Source organism: Globicephala melas, chromosome 1 (genome assembly GCF_963455315.2).
Source record: "Globicephala melas chromosome 1, mGloMel1.2, whole genome shotgun sequence".
NCBI lineage: Eukaryota > Metazoa > Chordata > Mammalia > Artiodactyla > Delphinidae > Globicephala > Globicephala melas.
In genome coordinates this window covers 132745336-132772052 of record NC_083314.1, presented here as the reverse complement: position 1 = coordinate 132772052, position 26717 = coordinate 132745336, and the positions used below count along the sequence as shown (strand labels likewise).

At 40.0% G+C, this 26717-nt stretch overlaps 1 protein-coding gene across 2 annotated transcripts in view; it reads left to right on the top strand.

Annotated features, from left to right (window-relative positions):
- Positions 1-26717, top strand: part of CACHD1 (cache domain containing 1) — a 234246-nt gene that overhangs the window by 92890 nt on the left and 114639 nt on the right. For both annotated transcript variants that reach the window (XM_060304780.1, XM_030865831.2), the window contains exon 3: positions 20901-21049. In XM_060304780.1, the coding sequence (XP_060160763.1) occupies positions 20901-21049 (149 nt within the window). The remainder of the gene's footprint in view (positions 1-20900; positions 21050-26717) is intronic.

The following is a 26717-nucleotide window of genomic DNA, read 5'->3' as shown; positions in this document are numbered from 1 at the left end:
CAGCCCATCACAAGAGCTGTCTATACTCACTAGATCCAGTTCTCCCATTCTCTCTAAAACCTTCTCTGGCCTTACCAGTCCCACAACACCGCTCTCTTCAAGGTCACTGGTGACCTTCACTTTGCTAAATCCAGGGTCCTTGTTGTATTTCACTAACATTAGTACTGAACAGTTGATCCCTTCCTTTTTCCTTCATATGTTGATACTTTTCGGACTTGGGCCTGCAGGATACCACACTTGTCTCCTTGCTGTTTCTTGGCACGTTCCTGCCTTAGGGCCTTTGCACTGGTTCTGTTCCAACATGTATCCCCATGAGCCTTCGCTTCCTTCAAGTCTGTCCTCAAGTGTCACCTTCTGAAAGAGGTGACCACCATTTTTATAACTACAGCCCACGCTGCTCCCCAAACCCCTGGTTTTCTTTTTACTCTTTCTTTTTCCTTTTTCACTTATCACTTTTTGGTTTTAGGGTACTGACTTTATAAAATTAGTATGGAAATTCCTCAAGATTATAAGTTTGGTGTTACACCTTCCTTTGATGTTAGGTAGAATTCACCAGAGCACCATCTGGACCTGGAGTTTTCTTTGAGGGCAGGCTTTTGATCGTCCAGTTTCTTTAATAGCTGTAGGTTTGGGTGTTTTCTGGGGTTGGGGTTTTCTTTTTCTTTTCTTTTTCCTTTTGTTTTTCTTCAGATTTTGTCTTATTTTGTGTCAATTTTAGTAAGTTGATTTTTTTTTCCAAGAAATCTGTCTGTTTCACCTCAGCTGTCATATTTGTTGGCATAAAAGTATTCATAATATTTTTATTATCCTTTTAATATCTGTAGGCTAGAAGAACAATAGAGAACAATCAATCAAATGAAATACTGGTTCTTTTAAAAAATCAGTAAAATGGATAAACTAGGTGACAGAGAAAGAATGAATGGGGAAGCAAATTAGTGATAAGCAAGTTTTTTAAAACTTGAACTTAGCTTTTTGGTTGGTTGTTTGTTTGTTTTCTATTTCATGGGTTTATGCTTTTTGTTATTTCCTTCCTTATATTTCAGGTTAGTTTTGCTCTTTTTCCTGCTTCTTAAATTGGAACTTTAGTTCATTGATTTTACACCTTTCTTTTTGTCATATAGAAGAATTTACAGCCATAAACTTTCCTCTAAGAACTGCTTTAGTTACACCCCACAAAGTTGAACATCATATATTTTTATTATCATTCAGTTTTTAAATATTTCCTAATTTCCCCTGTGATTTCTTCTTTGACCCTTGCATTACTTTGAAGTATGTTATCCACTTTCAAAACATTTGGGGTCTTCTTAGGTATCTTATTGTTACTGATTTCTAATTTAATTCCATTGTGGTCAGAGAACAGACTCTGTATGATTTTCAATCCTTCTTAATTTATTGAAACATTGGTTTTATGACCCAGTATATAGGATCTATCTTGGGTGAATATACCATGTGAACTTGAAAAGAATGTGTATTCTTCAGTTGTTGGTTGTTACGTTCTTTATACATCCATTAGGTTAAGCTGGTTGATAGTTCAGATCATTTGTTTTACGGCTGATTTTTAATTTGTCTAATTTTATCATTTGTAGAGAGGAGTGTTAATATCCTCAGCTACAATGATGAAATTGTATATTTTTCCCTTTAATTCTGTGCATTGTTACCTTATGTATTCAGAAGCTCCATTATGGGCCATGTACACATTTAAGATTGTTAGGTCTTGACAAGTTATAAATTGTGACATTTTGAAATATGATTGTTTATCTCTGGTGAAAGTGCTCTTTCCTTAAAGTCTATTTTACCTGATATTAACATAGTTACTCCAACCTTTATATGCTTCCTATTTTTGCATGGTGTGTCTTTTCACAAGCATTAACTTTCAGTGTCTCTATTGCTAAAAGTGTGTATCTTGTAGACAGAATATAGTTGAGATTTTCTTTCTTTCTTTTTCTTTCTTTCTTTCTTTCTTTCTTTTCTTTCTTTCTTCTTTTTTAGCTATTCTGATAATTTCTGTCTTTTAATGGGGAGTATTTAGTCAATTAATGTTTAGTTTGATTGTTGGATTTAGCTAAACTATTTTATTTTATTTTTTTCCATTTTCCCCTCCATTTTTTATTTTTTACTTCCCTACCTTATTTTGGATTTTTGAATATTTTTTGACTTTTACTTTTTAGCTATATTTCTTTACATATTTTAAGTGTATGCTGTAGAAATTACAATATATATCCTTAATTTATTACAGTCTATTTGGAGTTTAAAAATCTATCACTTCATGTATACTCTAAAACCCTCACAACCTTATAGGTTCATTTTCCCACTACTATCCTTTATACTAGAGTCATCATATTATTACATCTACAAATATTATAGACTGCACAAGGGAGTGTTATTGCTTTGGCTTTAAACTGTCATAAGAATTTAATAAACAAAGGAAAAGAAAAGAAAAATAAATCTCATCTATTTATCATTTCCGATGCTCTTCATTTATTTCTAAGGATACCAACTGATATTAAGCCTGAAGAGTTCCTATAATATTTACTTATAGTACAGATTTCCTGGTGACGAATTGTGTTAGTGTTTCATGATATTTTGTACTCAGAAAATGTCACTATTTTGTCTTTTCTCTTAAAAGATGTTTCTGCTTGAGATTGAATTCTGGATTGACAGTTTTTTTTAATCTTTTAGCACTTTAGCAATGTTCCACTGTGTACTGGTCTCCATAGTCTCTGATGAGAAGTCAACCTAAGTTGTTATTACTCTGTATGCGTTGTCATCCCCCCACCTCCATCCACCCCATGGCTGCTTTTAGGATTTTTCTCTATATATCTTTAGTTTTCAGCAATTTGACTATGGCTGCCTAGAGATAGCAGTCTTCATATTTATCCTGCTTGGTGTTTGTTGAGCTTTCTGAATCTGTAAGTCATATCTTTCATCAAATTTGGGGACCTTTTTTTTTTTTTTTTTTTTTGCAGTACGCGGGCCTCTCACTGTTGTGGCTTCTCCCGTTGCGGAGCACAGGCTCCAGACGCGCAGGCTCAGCGGCCATGGCTCATGGGCCTAGCTGCTCCGCGGCATGTGGGATCTTCCCAGACTGAGGCACGAACCGGTGTCCCCTGCATCAGCAGGCAGACTCTCAACCACTGTGCCACCAGGGAAGCCCTGGGGACCTTTTGACCACTGTTTCTTCAAGTAGTTTTTCTACTTCATTTTGTGCGCGCCTTCTGGGACTCCAATTATACGTGTGCTAAATCTTTTGATATTTTACTATAAGTTCCTGAGATGATACCTCCTTCTATTATTCTTTTAATTTTTCCCTTTCTGACCTTCAGATTAGATAATTTTTCTTGATTTTTAACTTCAGTTCTATTATCTCTGTTCTGCTGTTGACCTCTCCAAATATACTTAAAATTTTTCAGAGGTATTTTTAAGTTCTAGGATTTTCACTTGTTTCTTTTTAATAGATTTTGTTTTTCTCTGCTGAGACTTTTCTCTTTCTCTTTCCACTCATTGCAAGCATATTTTCCTTTGAATCCTTGAACATAGTTATAATAGCTGTTTTAGAATCCTGATTCTAACATCTACAAACATTTGAAGTTAATCTCTGTGATTGTCTTTTTTTCTTGAGAATTGACCACACTTTTTCTTTATATGTCAAAAAATTGGGGTTGTGTCCTGAAGATTGGAAAAACTCTGGATTCTGTTATAGTCCTATGAGGAGTGTTGATTTTGTTTGTTTTAGCAGGCAATTAACTTGGACACAAACTGCTTCTCTTTGTCAACAGCTCAAATCTCAGCTCAGTTGTTTATCCTTAGGTGTAGCTTACCCCATACATGTATAGTATAAGAATCTAAGAATTTTTCTGCCCCCAAAGGTATTTCAAAACACTCTAGCATTTATGGGCTTCCCTGGTGGCGCAGTGGTTGAGAGTCCGCCTGCCGATGCAGGGGACATGGGTTCGTGCCCCTGTCCGGGAGGATCCCACATGCCGCGGAGCGGCTGTGCCCGTGAGCCATGGCCGCTGGGTCTGCATGTCCGGAGCCTATTGCTCCGCGGCGGGAGAGGCCACAGCGGTGAGAGGCCCGCGTACTGCAAAAAAAACAAAAAACCACTCTAGCATTTAAAATATAGTACAAGTCTAGTTTTTCTTAATTATTTTTGTGAGTTGTTACTTGACGCTGACAATTCTGCCCGAAAGATTTAAAGTTTAATGTTTCATTCCACCAAATACATTCACTGGGACATAGTAAAGGAGAAACGTATTGGTTTTGTAAGAAATTGATACTGAGCAGGTGCCAATACTCTAAATTATTCTTTTATCTGAGTATGAACTCAAGGCCTCAGTCATGAGGAATTCAGATCAGTTCAAAGCAATAGATTATGATCCATCTGAAAAGCAAGAAATAGATTTTGCACAAAATAATATCCTCTTATTCATAGAAGAAAAGATACTCAGTAGCAGAACAATTTACATGTGGCCTAAAAGCATTAAAGAGCTGGGCTTCCCTGGTGGCACAGTGGTAGAGAGTCCGCCTGCCGATGCAGGGGGCATGGGTTCGTGCCCCGGTCTGGGAAGATCCCATATGCCGCGGAGCGGCTAGGCCTGTGAGCCATGGCCACTGAGCCTGCATGTCCGGAGCCTGTGCTCCGCAACGGCAGAGGCCGCACACAGTGAGAGGCCTGCGTACCGCAAAAAAAACAAAAAACAAAAAAACATTAAAGAGCTTTTTCTTCAAAGAGATTGTGAATAGAAAACTAGTTTTAGAGGTGGCACTTTATGTGTTAAAATGTAAATAATCAGTCCTAATTAGCATGATGTTTTAGAATTTTAAAGCTGGAAAGGACCTCAAGAACCATGGGTACAAGACCAGAAACGTTAGAAAACTTTTCTCCCCCCCCCCCCTTTTTTTTGACAGCTCCCTTGTAGCTTGGGATAGAGAATAAGAGCTTCATCTTTTGATTTGAAAAACTTGAGTTCCAGGGAGGACTCTGTCATTTACTCTTTTGTTTGATTTTTGGCATGATATTTAACTTTTCAGTGTCTACATCAATTTTATCTATAAAATGGGGATAAGGGTCTGTCTTGCAAGGTTGTTTAAAAGATTATATTGTTGGCTCAGAGTGGGCTTTCAGTATTTTGTATTCTGCTTTCTGAATACAAAAGATGATAGTGTATGAATATAAGAGTACACTAGTGAGAAGATTGCTGTTCTTAGTCTGCTATTTAATCCTCTTAGGTAAGGCCCAGAAGGAAAGATTTATACACTTTAGAAGGAGAATTTCCAAGAGAGGATGATAACAGAAAGACCCTGGCAGGGACTTGTGAGGGCTGTAAATAAAAGTCATGGCAGTTGAGAAATGTGAGACTGGACATAGGATTTATGTTGGCTTTGCATTTGTCTTAGTTCTGTATCCTTACTACCAGAAACTCTCCACTCTAGAAAATTTTGGTTATGTTGTTGAACTGTGCACTGGACCACAGAAGGAAAAGCACCAGTGGTTAGACAAACAGAGGGGGTGTGGAAGAACTGAGCAATTGGGAATTTTGTCTTTTGAATTCTGGCTCCCTGTGCCTGGTACTAGATAGGTATTTAGTAAATATTTGCTGAAAAAAATGACTGGAGTTACTCTTGTACCTCAATATTCATATTTCCAGAATCTAGACTTGTTTGGGGGTTGCCCTGCCAAGTGTAATGTAGTGGGGTGGTACCCTGAAGGCTCTCATTTTGTTTACAATTACCTACTGAAATATGTTCAAGGCTCAGACTTGTTCCAACTAGAGGAATCCTGGAAGCAGTACGGATTCCTTTCTCTCTTTGCCCCCAACCTTTCCCCCATCTTTCTGCAGGGGATTTGTTGAGGCTGAGTCCTGGTTTAGTTCACCCCCTCACCCAAATCTATTCTTGGCTCTGTGTTTATTGTGAGTATTTATTAAGTGTTTGTTGAATGAGTGAACCAAAGGCACTAAATCTCTAGGAAGGCAAAAGAAAAGTTCAGGTGTATTGAAGCCACCCAGATGGGGAATTTATAGTGACTCAACCAAGGACCAGAGCAAACAGATGACTGTTCTTTCAAACCAGAGCCCCAGCAAGTTCAGCTGGTTAGTGTTTAGGTTTCCTTTATTGGAAATCAATCTAGGTCTGTTTCCGTTCTTAGTGTTCTTGGTCTGTCTCCAAAAGAGAAGTTATTTTTTATCTTAGAAATCTTCGTCCTGGGCTACCTATCAAATCATTGGATGCCTTGTTAATAAGATGGAATGGTCATCTGTCATTTTGGAAAGATAGTATGAGAGGGGATTCCATAGTTGTCACATTTATGTGGTTCTTTATCTATTTCCTTAATGTTTCCATGTATATTTTCTCATTTTTAGCTGCTTAGTGACATTGTAAAAAGTGCAGGTATTGTTATCCCATTTTCCATTGAGAATACCGTGTCTCAGAGGGGTCACTGTAAGTGGTTCAAGGCCTCAGAGTACTAGTTAAATGGCAGAGACAAAATTTTTAATCCTAGTTTTGTGCTTTGTTTAAATTATCTTGGCTATGAGAATAATCATCATTTATTGAATATGTATTATTAATCAAGCACTGTCCTTAAATCTTTTCTCATAGAGCCACATGGCTTGTTTCCTGACATCCTTGCAGTGTTAGTTAAGTGTTACCTCTCACTGAGACCCTCGTTGACCACCCATTTATAAATGTTATTAATTGTACCCACCTTTGCTTCTTACCTCTTTCTTGCTTTATTTATCTCCTTATAGTTTATCACCTAGGACTTCCATATGCGTTTTTTAAATTGTGTATCTTTTTAAATAGAATATAAGCTCTATGAGGATAGAGATTTTTGTCAATTTCAGTCCTTGATGTACCCTCAGTACCATGAAAAAGTATCTCAATGTAGTAGATGGTAGGTACTCAGTAATTATTTACTGCATGAATTCATAATCCTCACAAAAAGCTGGAAAAGTTTCACTGACAAGGAAAATCAAACCAAAGAAATATCTTGTATAAGGTCACCCAGCTGAAAGGTTAAGAGAAGCCAATTTGGGATTCAAGGGATTTAGATTCAATGCTCTACTATATATTTTCAAAATTTTGTTTCCAAAGGTATGAGGGAGATATTGCAGAGACTGGTACAGAACGTAAGGGCCCAGGTTCTGTGTTTTTCCTCTCCATTCCCTCCTGCAGCAATTTACTTTACTTGTTTGATATATTGAAGTTTAGTATGAAGTTTAGTATGAAGTTTTGTGTTTTTTAATGGTCTACCACTTTAAAAAAGGAAAGATTTACAAATCATTATGCTACATCATGCTGCTTTCCAGAAAAAAGTCATGCAAGGTTGAACTTGAATTGGTTTTAAAAGAAGTACAAAAATATTGTGGTTAAAGGATATTCCTCAAACTTTGGAAGAGGTAAGAAAATATTAAATACTATAAATGTTTTTGTAGCAGAAAGAAAATTTGTAGTATCTATTACCTCTTCTAAAAATAAAAGTTGAGGGAACCGAAACTCCTGAGTGTGGGGACCTTGTCAGCATAACTCACACTGTAATACTTTATAGATATTGGGGAATGAATGGATAAACTAGAGTATGAGCTCTTTAAGGGGGAGATTCTGACAGTCGATGAATTCAGCAAACATTTGTTGAGGACTTACTGTATACTTGCCATTGTAGGAGGAGGAACAAAGAGCTTATCCCAAGGACATAATTAAGTCACAGGAGACATGTGTTCATGTATTTGGTATAACTTGCTAATCTCTTGCAGGTGATGGCCCAAAGGAGAGAAATGCCCTCTTTAGGCATTTATGCGAGGCAGAATGGTGGTCTAACTGTACTGTGGATCTCACCTAGTGTGGCAGTATTTTTGGTTCTATTCAAATTATGTATGTTTTTCTAGAATTCTAATAAGTGGGAGATGGGTGCAAGACCTAGTGTGTACCTAGGTTGTGTTGCACTTTGGAAAAGGTGGTGTATTTGACATGATGTTTCATGTTCATTTAACAAATGCTGCTTCACCTGAGTTATCTCATTAAAATTTTACCACAACCCTGTGATACAAATACAATTCCTCTCACTGTTTTAGAGTTGAAGAAATTGAGACTCAAAGCTATTAAGTAATGGTGCCCCAAATCATTCTTGAATTAGGTGATAGGGCCAGAATTTTAACTGTAAAATCCATGTTCTTAATCACTACTCTATGTTGCTTTTCATACTTCTTCCATTGCCAATCCTTTTATATGTTTTCAATTTTTAAGAGGAAGGTGGTTTATTTTCTCCCGAGAGTATTACACATTAACCAAAGTAAGATAAATATGTCTAAACATTGTTAAGTACCCTGATGAAAACTCAGCTGGTAAATGAGAAAAAGATGGAGTTTAAATACTCAGTTGACATGGGCCAAACAATGGTGGAGGTGCCATCTGCCTTTTAGCTCTAATAAATCACAAGGATATAACTTGTGTCTTACGAGGAAGAGCATTCTGTTGCTAATGGATTATCCTGCAGGAATATAAACAAGATATAAAAATAAATGCAGTCCTTGATTTATTTAAAGAGCAGACTCCTTTGTCTTTTTCACAGTTCATCATTATTCCATTATTACTATACCTAAGTCAGTTGGTTCTAATTTGTGTCATTGTGGAACTTCTATGGGGCTATTGATTTTTTTTTTGTTTTGTTGGGATTGGGGGGGGTAAATAGTATCCCCAAAAGAGGAACTTTTAACTAATTAGTGAGTGAAAAATCTACAGCTGTTGGGCTAGTCCATAGGGTTTAAGTATAACATAGTGGGCTTCCTTTGTGTTGCTCATGAGTAGAAGTTGATAACTCTTTGAAATTCTTACTGTAGAATTGTGGTTGGTACAGCGTTTGTTCATGCAGTTTCCACAGAGAAGGTAACAAACCTTTAGCTACCTCAGAATTCCCAGGTTCTCTCCCAGTATGAAGCATTTAACAGTAATCAGGGATATTTGAGGAACTGCTCAGCCAGCTTCTTAGAGGGGAAAAAAAAACCCAAAACCAAGGTGGGCCAGGAGAGAGAAAGCAGCCTGATAACTACCACCTCACTGTTTAAGAAATGGCAATTTGGAATTTGAAGTATTTAACTATCTTGCTTATATTTTCAGGAAAGTATATATGCAGCATATGCTCTGAATCCTTGTATATATTTGGAAGTGAAAATATGTGTGAATGCATGCATGAAAGCTTTAATTCCTGTACTAAATATAGACCAGCTGACTTCAGGGGTACATACTGTACATTAGCCAATGTATGCCTGGTGTTGAGATAAGCTGAGATAATCCTGCTCGCCTGTTCGCTCTCTCACTCTCTCACTCTCTGTCTCACATACACACACCCCTCCTGTATACTCACACATTTTGTTATAATGTACTATGTATCTATTGCACTGTGTGTAAGTACTCTGTGCATATGTTTACAGCACAGTGTTCATTTTTACATTTGCATATGCACACATATACCAATTATAGAAAAATGGAATTCTCTGTATCTCCCACCACCACCATCACACACTATTTAGGGCTTGAAAATTACGGCTACAGGCTTTTTGTGTTGTTGTTTTGACAACAACCCAGAGTAGCCCATTTCCTCATTCCCTTAATTCCCACACTTGGTGTTCCCACCCTTTGGGGAGGAACACATGAAGGGGCTGGTACCGTTTCTCCATCAGCAGAGGCACGGGAGGGGGGGCTATTGCAGGCAGGCACAGCTGGAGAGAATAGGCTGCAGCCCGGAGAGGGGCTGGCAAGGCCTTTGGGGCAAGCGGGGAGAAGACATGCAAGCTCCTGCCACGATGTGCATCTCTCCGTGCTCCAGCTGGAGCTTCAGCTCTTCAGATATCTCTGCCATCCACGTGTGCGCAAATACCTTCTTTCAGTGACGCAGACCCTTGAAAAGTACAAGCCTGGGCTTTTGACTTGAACACTCAAAGCTTTATTTAAGTAGAAGGGGATAGGTTGAGTCTAAGTCCTCATTCTAAAACCAGGAAGACTCATCATGAGAAGTGAACATTCCACAAAAAATGGAAAAAATTAAGCCCCTTTTACACACATTTTTAGTATCCTGAGGTTGGATAGTATCAGGAAATGCTGGTGAGAAGGTAGCGGCCAAGATTCTTCAGATCCCCCCTCTGCCCCCCAACTCCATCCTCCACCTGAAACTGCTGCTTCTACTAAAAAAAAAAAAAAAAAAGCTCAGATCATCTGCACTGGTGGAATGCATAAACAGAAGCTCAAGAGTGTATTCTAAAACCTAGCGAGCAACTTAAGAGCAGGGACCAACTTACCCCTAATATATTCCTTCACGCAATAGGAAATACTTGTGGCAATGATGCAAAGGAATTAATTGCTGCTCATATCAAGAACACTGAATTGGCCGAATGCTTTGAAAATCTGGTTCCATGAAATAACATGTGGTATGATAAAATTGGAAGCTTACCAAGAACTACAACTTTATTTATAATATTAGAAGATTCTGGGCAGGTAGAGATCATGTTGAAATAGCTGCTCATGGGCGTTCTCACTGGTTGTTACTTAAGCCGCCTTTAGTCCTTTTATATGCTGCAAAGAGCATGCTGGCTTTTCTGCAAAGTCATCGAGAAGTGTCACTGTCACATCCGCTGACACTCATGTCGGGCACCACCCTCTAGGGGAAGGTGTGAGCGTGAGTCCTGTGGAAGCCAACAGCCAATGAAGAGCACGCATACCCTGGCTCTTGTGTTCGCCATCCTCCCTGTCGTCAGATAGGGGATAAGAAGACCTTCCTAAATCCAGCTGTCAGTTAGAGAATGGTATCAGATGCAGCTTGGCAAGGGAACACACAGAACAGTTCAGAGAAGGATATAATAAAATTGTTATGGTTGAGGCAAATACCCTCATTCCTCTGGTGTGGAACCCACATGGGAAACGTTACTTTGTGTTGTTAGCGAGTCTTAATAGCAGTGCATTTCCTGCTAGCATACAGCATTTGCACCTCATCTAAGTGGTCTATGTGAGTGTTGCTGTTTTTCCTAGTTATGAAAAAGCAGAAACCAGAAACTTTATCTCTGTATTAGTACTTCAAGCTTCAGGCCTGCATCATAAAGGCCCCTAGATCTCAGGGGCTGATTTGTCACTACTCAAGTATCTTGAAACTAAAGCCAAGAAGTGGCTTTTCTATCTACTGAGATAAGTATATTACAAGCTGGTTTTATTGTGTGAATGTAGGACCAGGGGAGAGAGTGCCCCTACCTCCTAAGATAGGCCATACTGAAGACTCGAATGATTGTGGATACTCAAGGCCAGGCTTCAATAACTGAAGAAATCAAATGTTTATAAGATGCTTTCCCTTGTACTATTATTTTTCCTTAGTTTTAAAGGGAGTCTACATTGTGAAAATCTGTTGCTCAAAAAATGGGATATGATGTGCCTTAGGCTGTCTTACACGGACTTATATTTTTATAACGGGGGAGTAGGAGACCTTAGACTAACTGTAATTAAGCCCTGCTGCTGTTAGAAGTGCAATGAAGTCCTAAAATGACACGATGTTCTATTCCATTGGAAAGGTAAGTTGGGTTAACTTATTATTAAGAAAGAGGAAATGGAAACATCTAGCTTTTTTTTCATTGTGTCTTAAGATTGTCTTCCCAAGAATTGGATTTAATGAGTTCTTGGCCAGGTGAAGATTAGGAAATGTTTAGTGGCAGAGTTTTGTTTCCTTGCCAGTCTCTTCTTTCCACTTATTGACACCTGCTGGCAAGTATTTGACCCTTGTGCTCTCAGAGGGCCCGTGAAGAACCCTAAAACGCTCTGGTCAGTTGGCCTCCTACTGGAGGCTAGGTCACATTTCGTCCTTCATTTATACAAAAAATGTTTCCCAAGTCCCTGCAGCGTGCCCGGCTCTGGGCCAGGTTGCGAGGTTGGGTGTAGATAAGAGGCGTTACCTGCATTTGCTGTGGGGAAAGTAGTGTGGGCTAGAGTGAAACTGCAGGCTCCCAGAGCCCTCCCAGCTGACCCCAGTGCCTCTAATTCATCCCCCACCCCACCCTGTTACTTAGAATGCTTCTAAGTTATACTTGGTGTTTATAAGTTATGCACAGATGCTTATACTCTAAATGAGAGTTTTACATGGTAAGAGTAATGGGACTGGGTTTCCTTTCCTTTTCTCTGTATCCCTCATGGGCCACCAGAGAATTCCTAAGTTCCAGTATATTTTAACTCCTTTCCTCCCTGATTCATAAACTAGGAAAACTTATCTCAAAAGTTGTAATGTAAAATGTTCGCTTTTCCTATATGCTGTGGCCCGTGCTCCTACCCCCTGCCCCAGTTCTCAGCCTCTTGAGTCTTTCGAAGGTGAAGATTAGGTTCAACTGCTTTTTCCTTGCGAAGGAACAGGCTGTAAACTTTCAAGTCCTGAGCACTTGCTTATTTTGGTTTAAAGGAACCTCAGCCCAGGGCTCCTGTTACAGTGAAGTGGGGAGAAGTGGGTTGAAGCCTGCCCTTCCTTTTGTTTCTTTTGTTATGATCTGGTTGTTAAGGGTAGAGTGGGGTGAAAAACAGGGTAAGAGCCCATTGAGCCCTTGAGTTGATAACCTTGGCTTTCAGGAGGCTCGGCTATGTGTTTCCGTGACTCTCCTGGAATATCTAGCACAAACTGCTGCCCAAACCAAACCCCATTACAATCTTTAAAGCAAACCTGTGTTTTGCTTAAAGAGAGAAGCTGCCACTCTCAACCGATTCCCAGGGCTCAGCCTCCTTCGGTTCTCTGGCATGTCAGCACTTGCCTCCTGTTTTTTCCATTGCACGCCTCCCCAGCTCAGCCACAGGGGCCCACCTCTCCCGGGATCAGGGTATGTGACCCTGGAGCCCAGACAGCCTTGCACATAAATCTTCCTGGTCCACCTGCAGTTCGTCTGTCAGCGGCTGCCCCACTTCTCCACTGGATGTGCTATTCCCACACATCCGTCAGACAGCCCTGAAGCCTCCGCGGGCCATTAGAAATTCAGACGGGCCGCACCCCATCTCCGGGTCTTCATCTGTCTTGTCCTGTATCATTGCCTGCCAGGCCCAGGCTCTTCCACCCTGAGACCTGAGCTCAGAGTGGATCGACAGCCACATCACAGCTATGGCCAGTTGCCATCAGGGTACCTTCTCTGAACTTGTCCTCTTTACTCAGCAAGACTTACTCCAGAGCAGCTTGTATTATCCAGGAAGCAGATGAAGATAGGGAACTGGACAGGCCCAGAGTTTCTGATGGGCTTGAACCGGATATGAGCAATATTCTAAGTTATCTGCCCTTTTTTGAACGGAAAGCAGGTTTTTCCAACATGGCAAGTAACGGTAGATTGAGAGGAAATGAATACAGTAAGGAACCTTTAAAGTCTCTTCTCAATGCTAGGTATACATGAAAGAAAAATGCATAGTGCAGTGGTTCAAGAGCATGGGTTCGATCTAATTATTTTTATTAGCTGATTGACTTGGGTAGGTTAACCTATCGGAACTATCTATAAAAATAGCATATAGCAATTACCAAGCATTGTAAGCATTAAAAAAAAAGGCATCACATAAAGTTGCACTTTCAAAGTGCCTGGCACATAGTAAGCAGTGGGTAAATGCTAATTACTGTTATGTTATTAGTTTCTTGGGGGAAATGGAATCTTTAAATGAGGAAAGACCAACAATGAGTGGCACAGATGCAGAGTCCTAGGCAATTTGGGGAAAGAAGGTCCTGAGAAGGCTTCAAAGAGGTAAAAGCGGGGCTGGGACTGGAAGAATGAGTAGAACGTAGATCATTTGATCTGGGAGAGTTCACACTTTTCTGCAATTTGGAGGAGCTTGTAGCAGAAAGAGAGTGGAGCTGGGGATTAGAAGCAATGGTCTCTTTGTTTTCTGCACTTACTCAGCATGAGCTTGGGCGCGCAACTGAGCCTTGATTTCCTGATTGTAGAGAAGGGGCAGGGAATGTCTGCTCTGCCTAGCTCCCAGGGCTGTTGGAAGGCACACATGAGACGAGGCAGGTAAAAATGCTTTGAAAATCGCAAAGTGTGACACAGGAGTAAAGTCTTATTAGATCCTTACGTTTAGAAAAAGAGGATCCCAGAAGAGTCCCAAACTACCTACGACTGTTAACTATGTAACCTACATGACACAGTGCTGTGGAAGAGGCACCCACAGCCCTGGTAAGGTCCTAGCCCTGTGTTAACACAACCCTCCTGACTCTTCCTACGCTCTTTGGGATTCTCCACTCACAGAACCTGAGTCAGTACATAACGTCCCCCAAATAATCACAACAATGACAATAATAGTAGTAAGAACAACAAGAGTAAAACAAGTCACTACCATTTATTTGGCACATACAATCTGTTAGACACTCTGCTAGACACTTTATGAGCACTATCCCTCTTAGTTCTCAAACAATATCATGGAGCAGCTATTGTTATCTCCAGTTTAGAGGTAATTAAGTTGAGGGTTAGAGAAATCATTTACTTGGTTCCATTTACTGAGTAAGTGACAGAGCTTGACTTAACTCAAATTTCTTTGACTCCAAAGCTTAAGCTCTTTGTGCCATTTTGCTGTTAATTTTTAAGGGAAAAAATGCTTTTTCCCCTCCAGACTGTGTGCCAGGTTTCCTGTGGAGGATTAAGCATGAGGATATGAGCTAAATGAGTGAGTAAAATGGTTAACATGCAGGTAGTCCCTCTCCCGTTACTTACGGCTCTATTACTGGGAAATTTAAGCCCCACATTAATTCCTTATCACCACCATATGCTCTCTCCCTAGTCCAGAGACTGGGATATAACAATGAGAGTAATCCCTTGTACTCATCCTGGGCTTTATATACTCATTGTTTCATTTGAACATAACAAGAAGCCCTTGAAACTATGTTGTCCTGTTCTACTCATGAGGACACCAAGGCTAAGGGAAGTCAAAGAACTGGCCTAGATTCCCAGCTAATAATTGGGAGAGCTGTCTGGAATATTACAACTGTTACTAATAAAAATAATAGCAAGGGTAGGGTGTTTCTTATATCCTATAAACAGTGTACAACATGGAACAATGAGGAGGTTTCTTCCTTGAACTCTGGAAAGCAATGGCGTGATGTTCAGAGATGTTAAATCCTTGTGCTTGAGTATACTTAAAATTATGTCTATGTCACGGACATTTAAATAACCAAATCCTGAAACTTGCTGGAAAACGAAAGGTTTATTTTCTTGAGTAAATAAGGCTGGAGCCGAAGGAAAGGGGGATCAGCTATTAAATTCTCACCATGGCACAGAGGTTTCTGAATGTCAAATGTTAAACTCTTCTACATTCAATAGGAATTCTGCTATGAATCTTCAGTTCCCTAGGGTACCTTTCCTGTCTGTGCCTGTCAGCATCATTGTTATGTATTTTAAATAAAGCTTTCCCTAACATTCAAAACTCCTTCTGGCTCTTCCTTTTAGGAAAGAGGCATAAATAAAGTTTGTACTATGCCCTTGCATTTTTGTTTTCTTTTACCTTGTTCTAACTGTGTGCCCACCCCATCTCCACTCTTCAAAAGTGTAAAGCTAAGGTAAAAAGAGCTTTTAAAAAAAGGGGGGGGCCCCTCTGGGGAAGTATGCAAATGACAGAAATGTCTATGGGAAAATTAAGGGAAGTGAAATTCAGCAAGAAAGAAATTCATTGATGTTGTGATGAAACGTTGTCACTGGAGATGATGACAAATTAGAATCTGTTCCCATGGGGACTGGCGCGCTACCTACTCATCATTTGACCCGTGGCTGGATGCTGGCTAGCCGAAGAATTGACCCAAAAGATGACAAGATGGTTTCAGTCCCGTCATCTCATCAGCATTCAGGAACCCCTTAGGGGATGAAGGGGAGAGGATAAAGAAGGATAAAAGATGAAAGCTAAGCCATGGAAAGAAAAATGTTTTTAATTACAGTGAGGAGGATTGTGGGTCCACCTGTAGCTTTTTGCTGAGAATGTCCTTTGTTTTCGCCTGTCTGCAGGGATCATGGCAGGATACGCACGCAGAATCTGTCTGGCCTCTTGGAAGTTTCCGCCTTGGTAGCCAGTTCTCTCGCATTTAACAGATACATTCAGGATTTAATCTTTCTGTGGGCTATCTTTACTCTAATAGATTGTTATGCTTGCCCAGCAACCTGGATTTGGTTGGCATGCTGAAAGAGATTGCTTTTCGAAAGGGAAAATCTGCCCCACGGTGGAGTGTGAGGTTTCTACTGTGAGTGACTGTCACCGTCCTTGTCCAAAGGGCACAGGGTGGGTCATCTCAGGCAGTGGGGTCACAGGAGGCCAGGCACCCCCTGGGAATCCAGAGACCCTCAAGCTCCACATGCCTCTGTTTTTTCACACATAAAATAGGAATTACAATTTCATCTTACTACTCTGTGATGACATGAATTAACTCAGATGAAAACCCAGAGGAAAATACTGGATTCTGAAGTTCACTTCCTGCAGGATAGGAATGGTACATTCATTCTGTTCTCCTTCCAGGTTATGAACAAACTGGAACACCGTGGAGTAATCAGAACAGTTTAAGTTAGTTCAATGGAACTGATACCACAGTAGTCAGGTAACAGATAGGCATTGTTTTGGAGGATACATTATTTCAAATTCGGCCCGATCCCTTTTTCATATTGGCGATAGAATTTAGCAGTTCTAAACTTCTTCAATTTTTTGATTTTCATAGGAATTATGAAGCATTTTAAATGAAATGTAAACTATTAAAAATCTAATTCTTATTATAAAGTAATGAGGCTGTGTATTGCTTATGGTATCCTGCCGAGAATTTCACAGCAGTTGCTCAAACGGGTTTGAAAAGAAATGGCGAGGGAGGTTGCTGGTCTGTGTGTTTACAGAGTGAAGCAGTGTTGCATAAAGCCCAGAGCTTTGTTCCTAAAGCAGAATGCTATTGGCTTTAGATCCCAGCTTTACTACTTACTGGCTTTGTGACCTTGAGCAGGTTATTTAACCTTCAGCAACCACTTCTAGAAGATGGAGATGTGTACTTTATAGGGTTCTTTGAAGGATTAAATTGATATATGCTTGTGAGGTGCTCAGAATAGTGCCCTACACATAGTTAGCCCTCAACAGATGTTGGCAATTATTTGTTTTAAATAAACAAGATAGGGTGTCGCAGTATGAAACACAGGGGTTTCTGACCAAGAGGTGCGAATCCTAGTGGAGAGAGCTTGCTTCTGAGACCTTTTGTTCATTGCCTTGTGTGTCTGGGCTCTGCGTGCAAGTTAGTGCCTCCGCCTATGAAGAATGAAGCGTGAGACTCACCCTAACCAGGAGGCCAAAGGCAGATACCACCCCCTGCTCCCCAACCCCCGGGCAGGGCCAATCTCCCATCAGCCAGTAACCACCCCCCCTTGGGTTCTGCAACCCAAGGAACACTTAGTTCCACGGCCAGCCCACTCTGTGCCATGGCTGATCATGTTGCAGCTTCTCTTAAGTTAGGTTTGTCTGGGGCACCATAGCTGAGCAAGTGAACACACAGGTTTTATAGGCAAGACAGTTGTGAGTTCTGAATGAGTGAGTGGGTCCTTTTATTTTGTGGCTCATTGATATAAGGTGACAGTACCTCCATTGTAGGGTCCTTGTGCCTAGCATATGGTAAGTACCACTGTATGGCAGCTGTTATGATTTTCTGAAGAACCCTGAAACCTCATTGCAACAGGTTTATAATTCACAGGCTACAGTCTCGATAATTCTGATGATTTAGTTGCAGTGCTTCTGTCTGAGCAGCTCTGTTTAGCTTAGCTTCAACATGTTTATCTTAGGATGGAATTCCACCTATCCTGGGTGTTCCGGTTACTTGTTGCTGCATTAGAAAGCATCCCAACCTTAGTGACATAAACAACTGTTTCTTTATGCCTACGGATTCTGTGGTTCAGGCATTGCAAGGATGGCACCTCTGTTCCGTAATGTCTGGGGTTCCATCAGTGAAGCCTGGGGGCTGGAATTATCCAAAGGCTTCTTGACTCATATCCGGAGCAAGGACTGGGATGAAGACTTGCTCACCTAGGGCTGCCAACCAAGCACTTGACTGTGCCCTCTCCATGTGTCTTGGACTTCTTACAGCATGGTAGTTGAGAGCATTCCAAGAGAGACAGGCGGAAGCTGCATGCCCCTTTATGACCTAGCCTTGCAAGTTACATAGTGTCACTTTCTCTATGCTACTGGTAGAAGCCATCAAAAGCCTACCCAGATTCAAGCAGTGGGAGTAGAGGGACCCCCACTTCTAAATGGGGCGCAGATTTTTATAAAATTACTGGAGTTATGGCTCAATCTTGGACATGTTAGGGCTTCTGACTTCTGCCTATAGCAAAGCAAGCCATACAATCTCTATTCCAACTACTTCACTCTGAAATTGCATAATGAAAGCAGCCAGAAACAATATGTAAACAAATGACTGTTTCAATAAAACTTTACTTATGAACACTGAAATTCAAATTTCATATAGTTATTAAATATCACAAAATACCTTTTAAAAAATTACATTTAAAAATGTAAGAGCCATTCTTAGCCCATTAAAAAATAGGCAGTGAGGCAAATTAGAATATCACGATGAGCTGGATCTGACAGCCCTCAGAATAGGAGAAAATATTTGCAAACGAAACGACAGACAAAGGATTAATCTCCAAAATATACGAACAGCTCATGCAGCTCAATATCAAAAAACCAAACAACCCAATCAAAAAATAGGTGGAAGACCTAAATAGACATTTCACCAAAGACATACAGATGGCCAAGAGGCACATGAAAAGATGCTCAGCATCACTAATTATTAGAGAAATGCAGATCAAAACTACAATGAGGTATCACCTCACACTAGTTAGAATGGGCATCATCAGAAAATCTACAGACAACAAATGCTGGAGAGGGTGTGGAGAAAAGGGAACCCTCTTGCACTGTTGGTGGGAATGTAAATTGATACAGCCACTGTGTAGAACAGTATGGAGGTTTCTTAAACAACTAAAAATAGAACTACCATATGACCCAGCAATCCCACTACTGGGAATATACCCTGAGAAAACTATAATTCAAAAAGGAACATGTAACTCAATGTTCATTGCAGCACTATTTACAATAGCAAGGTCATGGAAACAACCTAAATGTCCATCAACAGATGAAGGGATAAAGAAGATGTGGCACATATATACAATGGAATATTACTCAGCCATAAAAAGGAACAAAATGGGGTCGTTTGTAGAGATGTGGATGGACCTAGAGTCTGTCATACAGAGTGAAGTAAGTCAGAAAGAGAAAAATATCATATGTTAATGCATGTATGTGGAATCTAGAAAAATAGTACAGATGAACCTATTTCCAGGGCAGGAATAGAGATGCAGATGTAGAGAACAGATGTGTGGACGTGGGGGGAAGGGGAGGCTGAGATGAACTGAGAGATTAGGTTTGACATAAATACACTATCATGTGTAAAATAGATAGCTAGTGGGAACCTGCTGTATAGCTCAGGGAGCTCAGCTCAGTCCTCTGTGATGACTTAGATGTGTGGGATGGGGGGTGGGGAGGTCCAAGAGGGAGGGGATATACACATACACATGGCTGATTCACTTCACTGTACAGCAGAAACTAACACAACATCGTAAAGCAATTATACTCCAATTAAAAAAAAAAAGAATATCATGATGAGCTAGATCTGGCTTTAAGTTAGAATTCTCCAAATGTGTAGAAGAAACACTGGGGTATTTCTCAAGTGTCTGTGTGTTTGGATATGTGTGAGGGAAAGAAATGTTTGCAATTTCCCTTTTCATTTTAGAAGTGAATTTGTGAAGATGTTATTTGGAATTTCAGTCCTTTCAAGCACACCTTATCTTTATCCTGTTACAGAACATTTGTTCCCAAGGGCAATGAAGAAAGACACTTGTAGGTGGGAAATTTGAAGCAGATTTGAAAATCGGCTTGAAAATAACAAACGAAGATATTCTGATTTGGTTCCATGTTCTCAGCCTCCAAGCTGTTGGATTGTGCGAGATGCATGACCTAAAGGAGATGATTAGTTCTCCTCTAGTGTGCAGATAATGAATAGCTCTACAAAACCAATTAGCAATAATTCTATCAGTCACTGCATTTGGGTAACATTTTGTTTAAGGGGAAGAAAAACAACACAGTTTTCCTTAGAGATCTCTAATTAAGCTGTGATATTTGGTGGGAACAATGGAGAAAAAAGCAGTATGCCTAGCAATTTGCTTTTGCTATCCCCATATGAAAGTGTATTATGATGAAGTGTTCTGTTCACAGCAGTTAAGAAAGACATTTGTCCGTGTTGAAGGTGTAACAGACCAAACACAGATCTATTTCTAACAATGTATTTTGTTTTGTATGGATGTCTGCATTGCACAACTTCAGGGCTTTGCTATTCACATGGAAGGCTGTGAATGGCGCCCCCTGGAGTTGTGTAGCAGAAGATACTGAATATCATTTCCCTTCCTTCAAGTGTTTTCCTCCTGAAAAATCTGTGGGAATCGAGAACCATGAATAGTGGCATTTTTTCTTCCAATCACTATTGTTGCTCTGTAACTCCTAATACCCACTGTCATGCCGACAATAATATCAACAGACTTCGTTTTCTCCAGCAAGGCATTTTACGGATCAGCATTATTCTATCTGAATTTGAGCACACGGGTAGTTCTTAATGTATTATAATCTATTGTAAGATAGAAGTTATTATTTTACTGCTGTTGAAGTATTCTTCTGTGCCTTTTCGGCATTTTGCAATTTTTATTTCAGTTTACACAATGAAATAAGACTTGGGTGTGTGTTTATCTTACCTGAAGTTTACTGCAGGCAGCTTGTGACACAAATTGATGAACTTACAGGAAAAAGTACAATGGGTTATTGTCCTGGTCTTTCTATTTATTTTGCTTACTCTCATCCTACAGCTAGCCAAAAAAATCCGAGAGAAGTTCAACCGTTACTTGGATGTGGTCAACCGGAACAAGCAAGTTGTAGAAGCATCCTACACGGCTCACCTGACCTCTCCTCTAACTGCGATTCAAGACTGCTGTACTATCCCACCTTCTATGATGGAGTAAGACTTGGAATTTTTTGTTGTTGTTTAAACCAGGAATTGAATGGCTTTCCATTCATATTTAAAACACCTGTTTGTTTATTGCAAAATGTATTCCTGTCTTAAATTAGCTCTTTACCTTAACATAGACAAGTAATTCTTAAAGAAGTACGACTATATCCAGGAAACTCATGGACCTTCCCCGCTTGCCTTTTTGTCAGGCTGCAATCCAGGTTCAGAAGATCAAGCATTGTTTGAGTACAGAGTTGACTAAGTCTAGAAAATTGCAAACATTTTTTTCATGTGTTAACTAATGCGTCATGAATAAGACAGTTTCACTGATTCTGCTAATTTGCCTGATTTAAGGGAATGCTTTTTATCTTTGATACAAGAGTAGAAAAAACTCCCACTTCATACTTTATAGTGTGTTTAAAACTACCAAGGTAGATGTGGCTTCAGATAATATTGAAACAGAATGGTTGAGGATATTTTTATTTATTGGCATAGTGATATTTATATCTGGAGGTGTATAGGGCCATGTGATGCTGGAAACTGCTTGGAGGGGAAAGAACACTTATCTAGAGGTACAAAGAACTTAATTTTGATTTAGTCTCTAATTATCTGTGTGACCATAATCTAGTTACTTAATGTTTATTTGTATGCACAGTTTTCTATCAGTGGATAATAATCTCTATTATACCAATTTAGAATTGGCTGTTTACAATAGAATGACTAAAATAAGTTAACATACTTTAAAAATTATGAGTGTAAATGTTAGCATATTTAGTATGTATCACTCTTCTTTTTGCATAATAAGTGCTCTTGAAGCTATGCAAAGGATGGAGACAACATAGTTTTTTGGTAGTTAAGTGATGCTTTGCCTCCGCAAAGAAGTGTTTACTTATTACAGCTTCTTGGTGGGCTAGGTAGGTAACAGAGCATCCTCAAGTCATTTTATTTCTCCATCTGTGTGATATTAAGATGAGTCTTTCTCTCTGGCTTAGCCTGTCTGCAACCTAGAGAAGCTCATATTAGTTTTTTGCTAAACTAAATGGAAAGTGTATACAATTTGGAATGAGACTGTCCGGATATGAATCTTAGCTCCAGGACTTAATACTCAGGTGGTCTCAGATATTTGATGTCTTTGACCCAGCCTGTCTTCATCCCTAGAACGGGATCAATGATGGATACTTCACAGGATGTTGTGAGCATTCAGTAAAATCAATTATGAAAGTATTTTGCAAATTGTAATGTTCTGAACAAATATCAGCCATGATACACATACTTTCCTATCATAGTGAACATTTCATTTTTCGTTACTGATCATTTTTATAGTTGGGGCATCAGTAGCTTAACGTTTTTGACAGTTTGTCTCTAACCTAAAAATAAAATAAGCGTCCAGTAGGGCTTCGAACCAAAGAAAAAACCATTTCCTGGCTGAAAGAAAAGATAGTATAATAAGGGAGAAGTCCTTAGAGCTAGAATTACGCTTAAAACACTGGTTCTCAACCAGGGTGATTTCCATTCCCCTTCATCCCCAGGGATATTTGGCAATGTCTGGAAACATTTTCAGTTGTCACAATTGGAAGGTGGGGACCGTTGCTACTGACATGTAGTGAGGAGAGGCCAGGGGTGCTGCAAACATCCTATAATGCACAGGACAGCCCTGCAAAACAAAGAATTATCTGGTTCAGAATGTCAGTAGTGCAGAAGTTGCCTCAGAAGATGGGAGATCTTCATGAAATTCCTAGGTGGAACTACTCTAGATGAAACAAAAAGCTTGAATTGACTGGCGTCTACTTGTAAATCTACCTAGTATGTCACCTCCCCATTATTTTCCCCCTTCGTGAATTTCTATTAATGTTTCAAGAAGTAATTCAATAATTTGCCTCGCTCCATAGCTTCCTGTTACCTCTTTTTTTCCCCTCTCCTTGTTTACCTTTGCCCTGGAGGAATTCACTGCTCCCTCATCTTTGTTCCCATAGTAAGTTTCCTCCATCTCTATTACAGTGTAGAGCTGAATGTTTCACATGTAGTTGTTGGTAGGTCTGCCTCCCCTGCTGTTCTGGGCAGGGATTACACCTCATCCATTTTCATCCCAGTACCTCGCAATTGTGTTTGATTACTATTTATTGGGATCTGGAATGGTTTGGATGTGGGGATGAGTAAGGGGATGGAATTTCTACTTGAGAGTAATTTCTGCTCTCAAGAAATTAAAAAATTATTGGGTGGGGGCCAAATACTGAACATAATAAATAGTTAGGGCAAAATGTGACACAGCGGAGAGGTGCCGTGGTTCCGCTAAGCAGAGTACTATACCAGGTGGGTGGCATCACCAGAGATTCTGTGAACTTCAGAAGTGTGCATCTAGACCTAGAGATTATCATACTAAGTGAAGTCAGTCAGACAGAAAAAGACAAATATTCTATGATATCACTATAATCTAAAATGCAGTACAAGTGAATTTATTTACAAAACAGAAACAGAGTCACAGACATAGAAAACAAAGCTATGGTTACCCAAGGGGAAGTGGGGGGTTAGATAAATTAGGAGTATGGGATTAACAGATACTACCATATATAAAATAAACAACAAGGATTTACTGTATAGCACAGGGAACTATATTCAATATCTTGTAATAACCTATAATGGAAAAGAATCAGAAAAAAGATATATATCTGAAGCACTTTGCTGTACACCTGAAACTAACACAGTATTGTGAATCAGCTATACTTCAATTTTTTTTTAAGTGTGCATCTTGTTTGATCTGGTCATTTGGAAGAATATCACAAGGAAATAATGACATGTTTATAAAGATAAATTTGTAAACAGAGTCATTGTAGTGCCATTTAGAATAGCGAATATTGTATATATTCCTAAATTTCTAATAATAGGAGATTAGTTAAGGAAATTATGTCACATTCAAAAAGGTGATAACATAAGATGCAGCCATGCTGTAGAAGAGAATTTGCTGACTTGTGAAAATGGCCATACATGCATACACACACTGTACACATCTCAAGTTTGGGAAGACTTACATCAGAATGTTTTGGAGTAGGGCTTCCCTGGTGGCACAGTGGTTGAGAGTCCGCCTGCCGATGCAGGGGACACGGGTTCGTGCCCCGGTCCAGGAAGATCCCACATGCCGCGGAGAGGCTGGGCCCGTGAGCCATGGCCGCTGAGCCTGCGCATCCGGAGCCTGTGCTCCGCAACGGGAGAGGCCGCAACAGTGAGAGGCCACAACAGTGAGAGGCCCTAGTACTGCAAAAAAAAAAAGAAAAATATTTAATAAAATATGTGGATAAGTAATAAAGTAGGTCACAAAGCAGCATGTATAGTATAATTTCAATTTAAAAATATATATATAGGGCTTCCCTGGTGGCGCAGTGGTTGGGAGTCTGCCTGCCAATGCAGGGGACACGGGTTCGAGCCCTGGTCTGGGAAGATCCCACGTGCCATGGAGCAACTGGGCCCGTGAGCCACAGCTGCTGAGCCTGCGCGTCTGGAGCCTGTGCTCCGCAACGGGAGAGGCCACAACAGTGAGAGGCCCCAACAGTGAGAGGCCCGCGTACCGCAAAAAAAAAAAAAAAAAAAATGTTTTGGAATAAAGACAGTGGTTTCCATTTTGAATATGCTAGGATAAGGCTTGAGGTCTGAGATACAGTCCATCCAGCCATTTGGCAAAAACTAGTGGTCTACCTTTAAGTGAATATAATAAACCGTAAAATGTAGTTTCTGCCCTCCAGGAATTTCTCACTTAGTTCAGTTTAACATCTAAGAGACTTGAATTATACTTCTAGCAGGACCGATGCTGAGTAAGCAGATGAGTATGAGAGGCTGTTCCTCCTTTAGAGGCTGGACTTCTGTGTTGAATGTAGAATGGAAACTGTGGAACCGCAATGCAATCTTCTCTCCTTACTAGGAGTAGTTGACAGAGCCAAGAGCTGCCATTTGGGGTGAATCTGGTAAAACCAGAAGAGTTCTGATGATAAAGCTGAGTATTCAGAAGATGTACAGATGACAAAAAACAGGTTCCCTCTTAAAGAGAGATCTGATCACAACCGTCCGCAGCTGAAAGTGGCAAGCGACAACTACCCTTCTCTTAGACTGAGTCTTCTTGGCTAAACAAGAAGCTCACTTGCCAGAGAATGTGTGTAGGAATTTTTGGAGTGAACACTGAGCTGACACTTCTCTAGGCATTGGCTAAGCACAAATACTTTGTAAAATTGAGGCTCTTTCACCTTTTTAATGAAGATTCAAAGATGGGAAGAGTTAATAGTAAGTTTCTGCTGTGAACTGGGGTAGGAATCCTTAGCTGCCCTTTTTCCAGTTTCTCATAAAATACTTTAATCTGCATTTTTTAACCATTGTGGTATCCTAGTGTGGACATTTTCAGTCCCTCTTTCTTATATTTCAATCCCTCCGAAAAAGTCTCCATTTTGAATCTCAGGGAGTCCATGTTGGAGTTAAATGCAGAAACGAAGAACTCCCAGTCTTGAGAAGCAATGTAAGGAAATTACTAAAAACAGGTTATCGTCTATGTCAAGAGATACTGTTTTTTCTCTTATGGAAGCAACATAAAGTTTCTTTTTAAAATAAATATACCTAAATTTAAAAAACGCATTAATTAAAATGAAAATATTAAGGGAATGTGACCAAAGTTTTGAAGATGATCGATATGGTAATGACTGAAGTTAAGGAAAAATGGGCTCAAGATTGTTGAGAGAAGTCCTTCCAAATTGTAAGATTTTACTGTCCTATAAAGCAAACAACTTTTTTTTTTTTTTTTTTTGGTGAGGGGGATGCGGATGGACTGCACTGTGCAGCTTGTGGGGTCTTAGCTCCCCGACGAGGGATTGAACCCAGCAGTGAAAGTGCGGAGCCCTAAGCACTGGACCTCCAGGAAATTCCCTATAAAGCAAACTCTTTATGCCCATGAACTGGCCACAATCATATGCACTAATAATGCCATTATAGTAAATATAAGCAAGTGGACTTGAGATAAGGGATCACCAGTCTTATATCTGGATCTTATCCATTCTTAAGTACGTGGGCCCTGTAAACATTTTTAAAAATGCAACAGTGACCCAATAGCACTCGAGCTATTTATTACTAACATTGTATCTGTAGCCCATTGACCTTGCTTCTCCAACTGTATTAAGGACAAGTTAGCACTAGGCCAAAATTTTTATGACTGATTTTAACCAATGGCTAATTTTTATATTTTAGGCCTAGAATTTTATTTTTACTGATTTATAATCCATATGTGATTTTTTTTTTTTTTTTTTTTGCAGTACGTGGGCCTCTCACTGTTATGGCCTCTCCTGTTGCAGAGCACAGGCTCCAGACACGCAGGCTCAGCGGCCATGGCTCACGGGCCTAGCCGCTCCGCGGCATGTGGGACCTTCCTGGACCGGGGCACGAACCCGTGTCCCCTGCATCGGCAGGCGGACTCTCAACCACTGTGCCACCAGGGAAGCCCCATATTTGATTTTTGTCACTAAAGCTTGATAATGCATATTTTTAAAAAATAAAATGCCCAGTTCTGAAGAGAGAGGAACTTTAAAGCACTCTATTATTGAATATTCTGCAGAATACACCCTGAAGGTTATACGATGATGACAACAGAGAGAACCTGCAAAGCAGCAGAAAATTGATTTTTTTCAGATGATTTTGATACTTTGCTTCT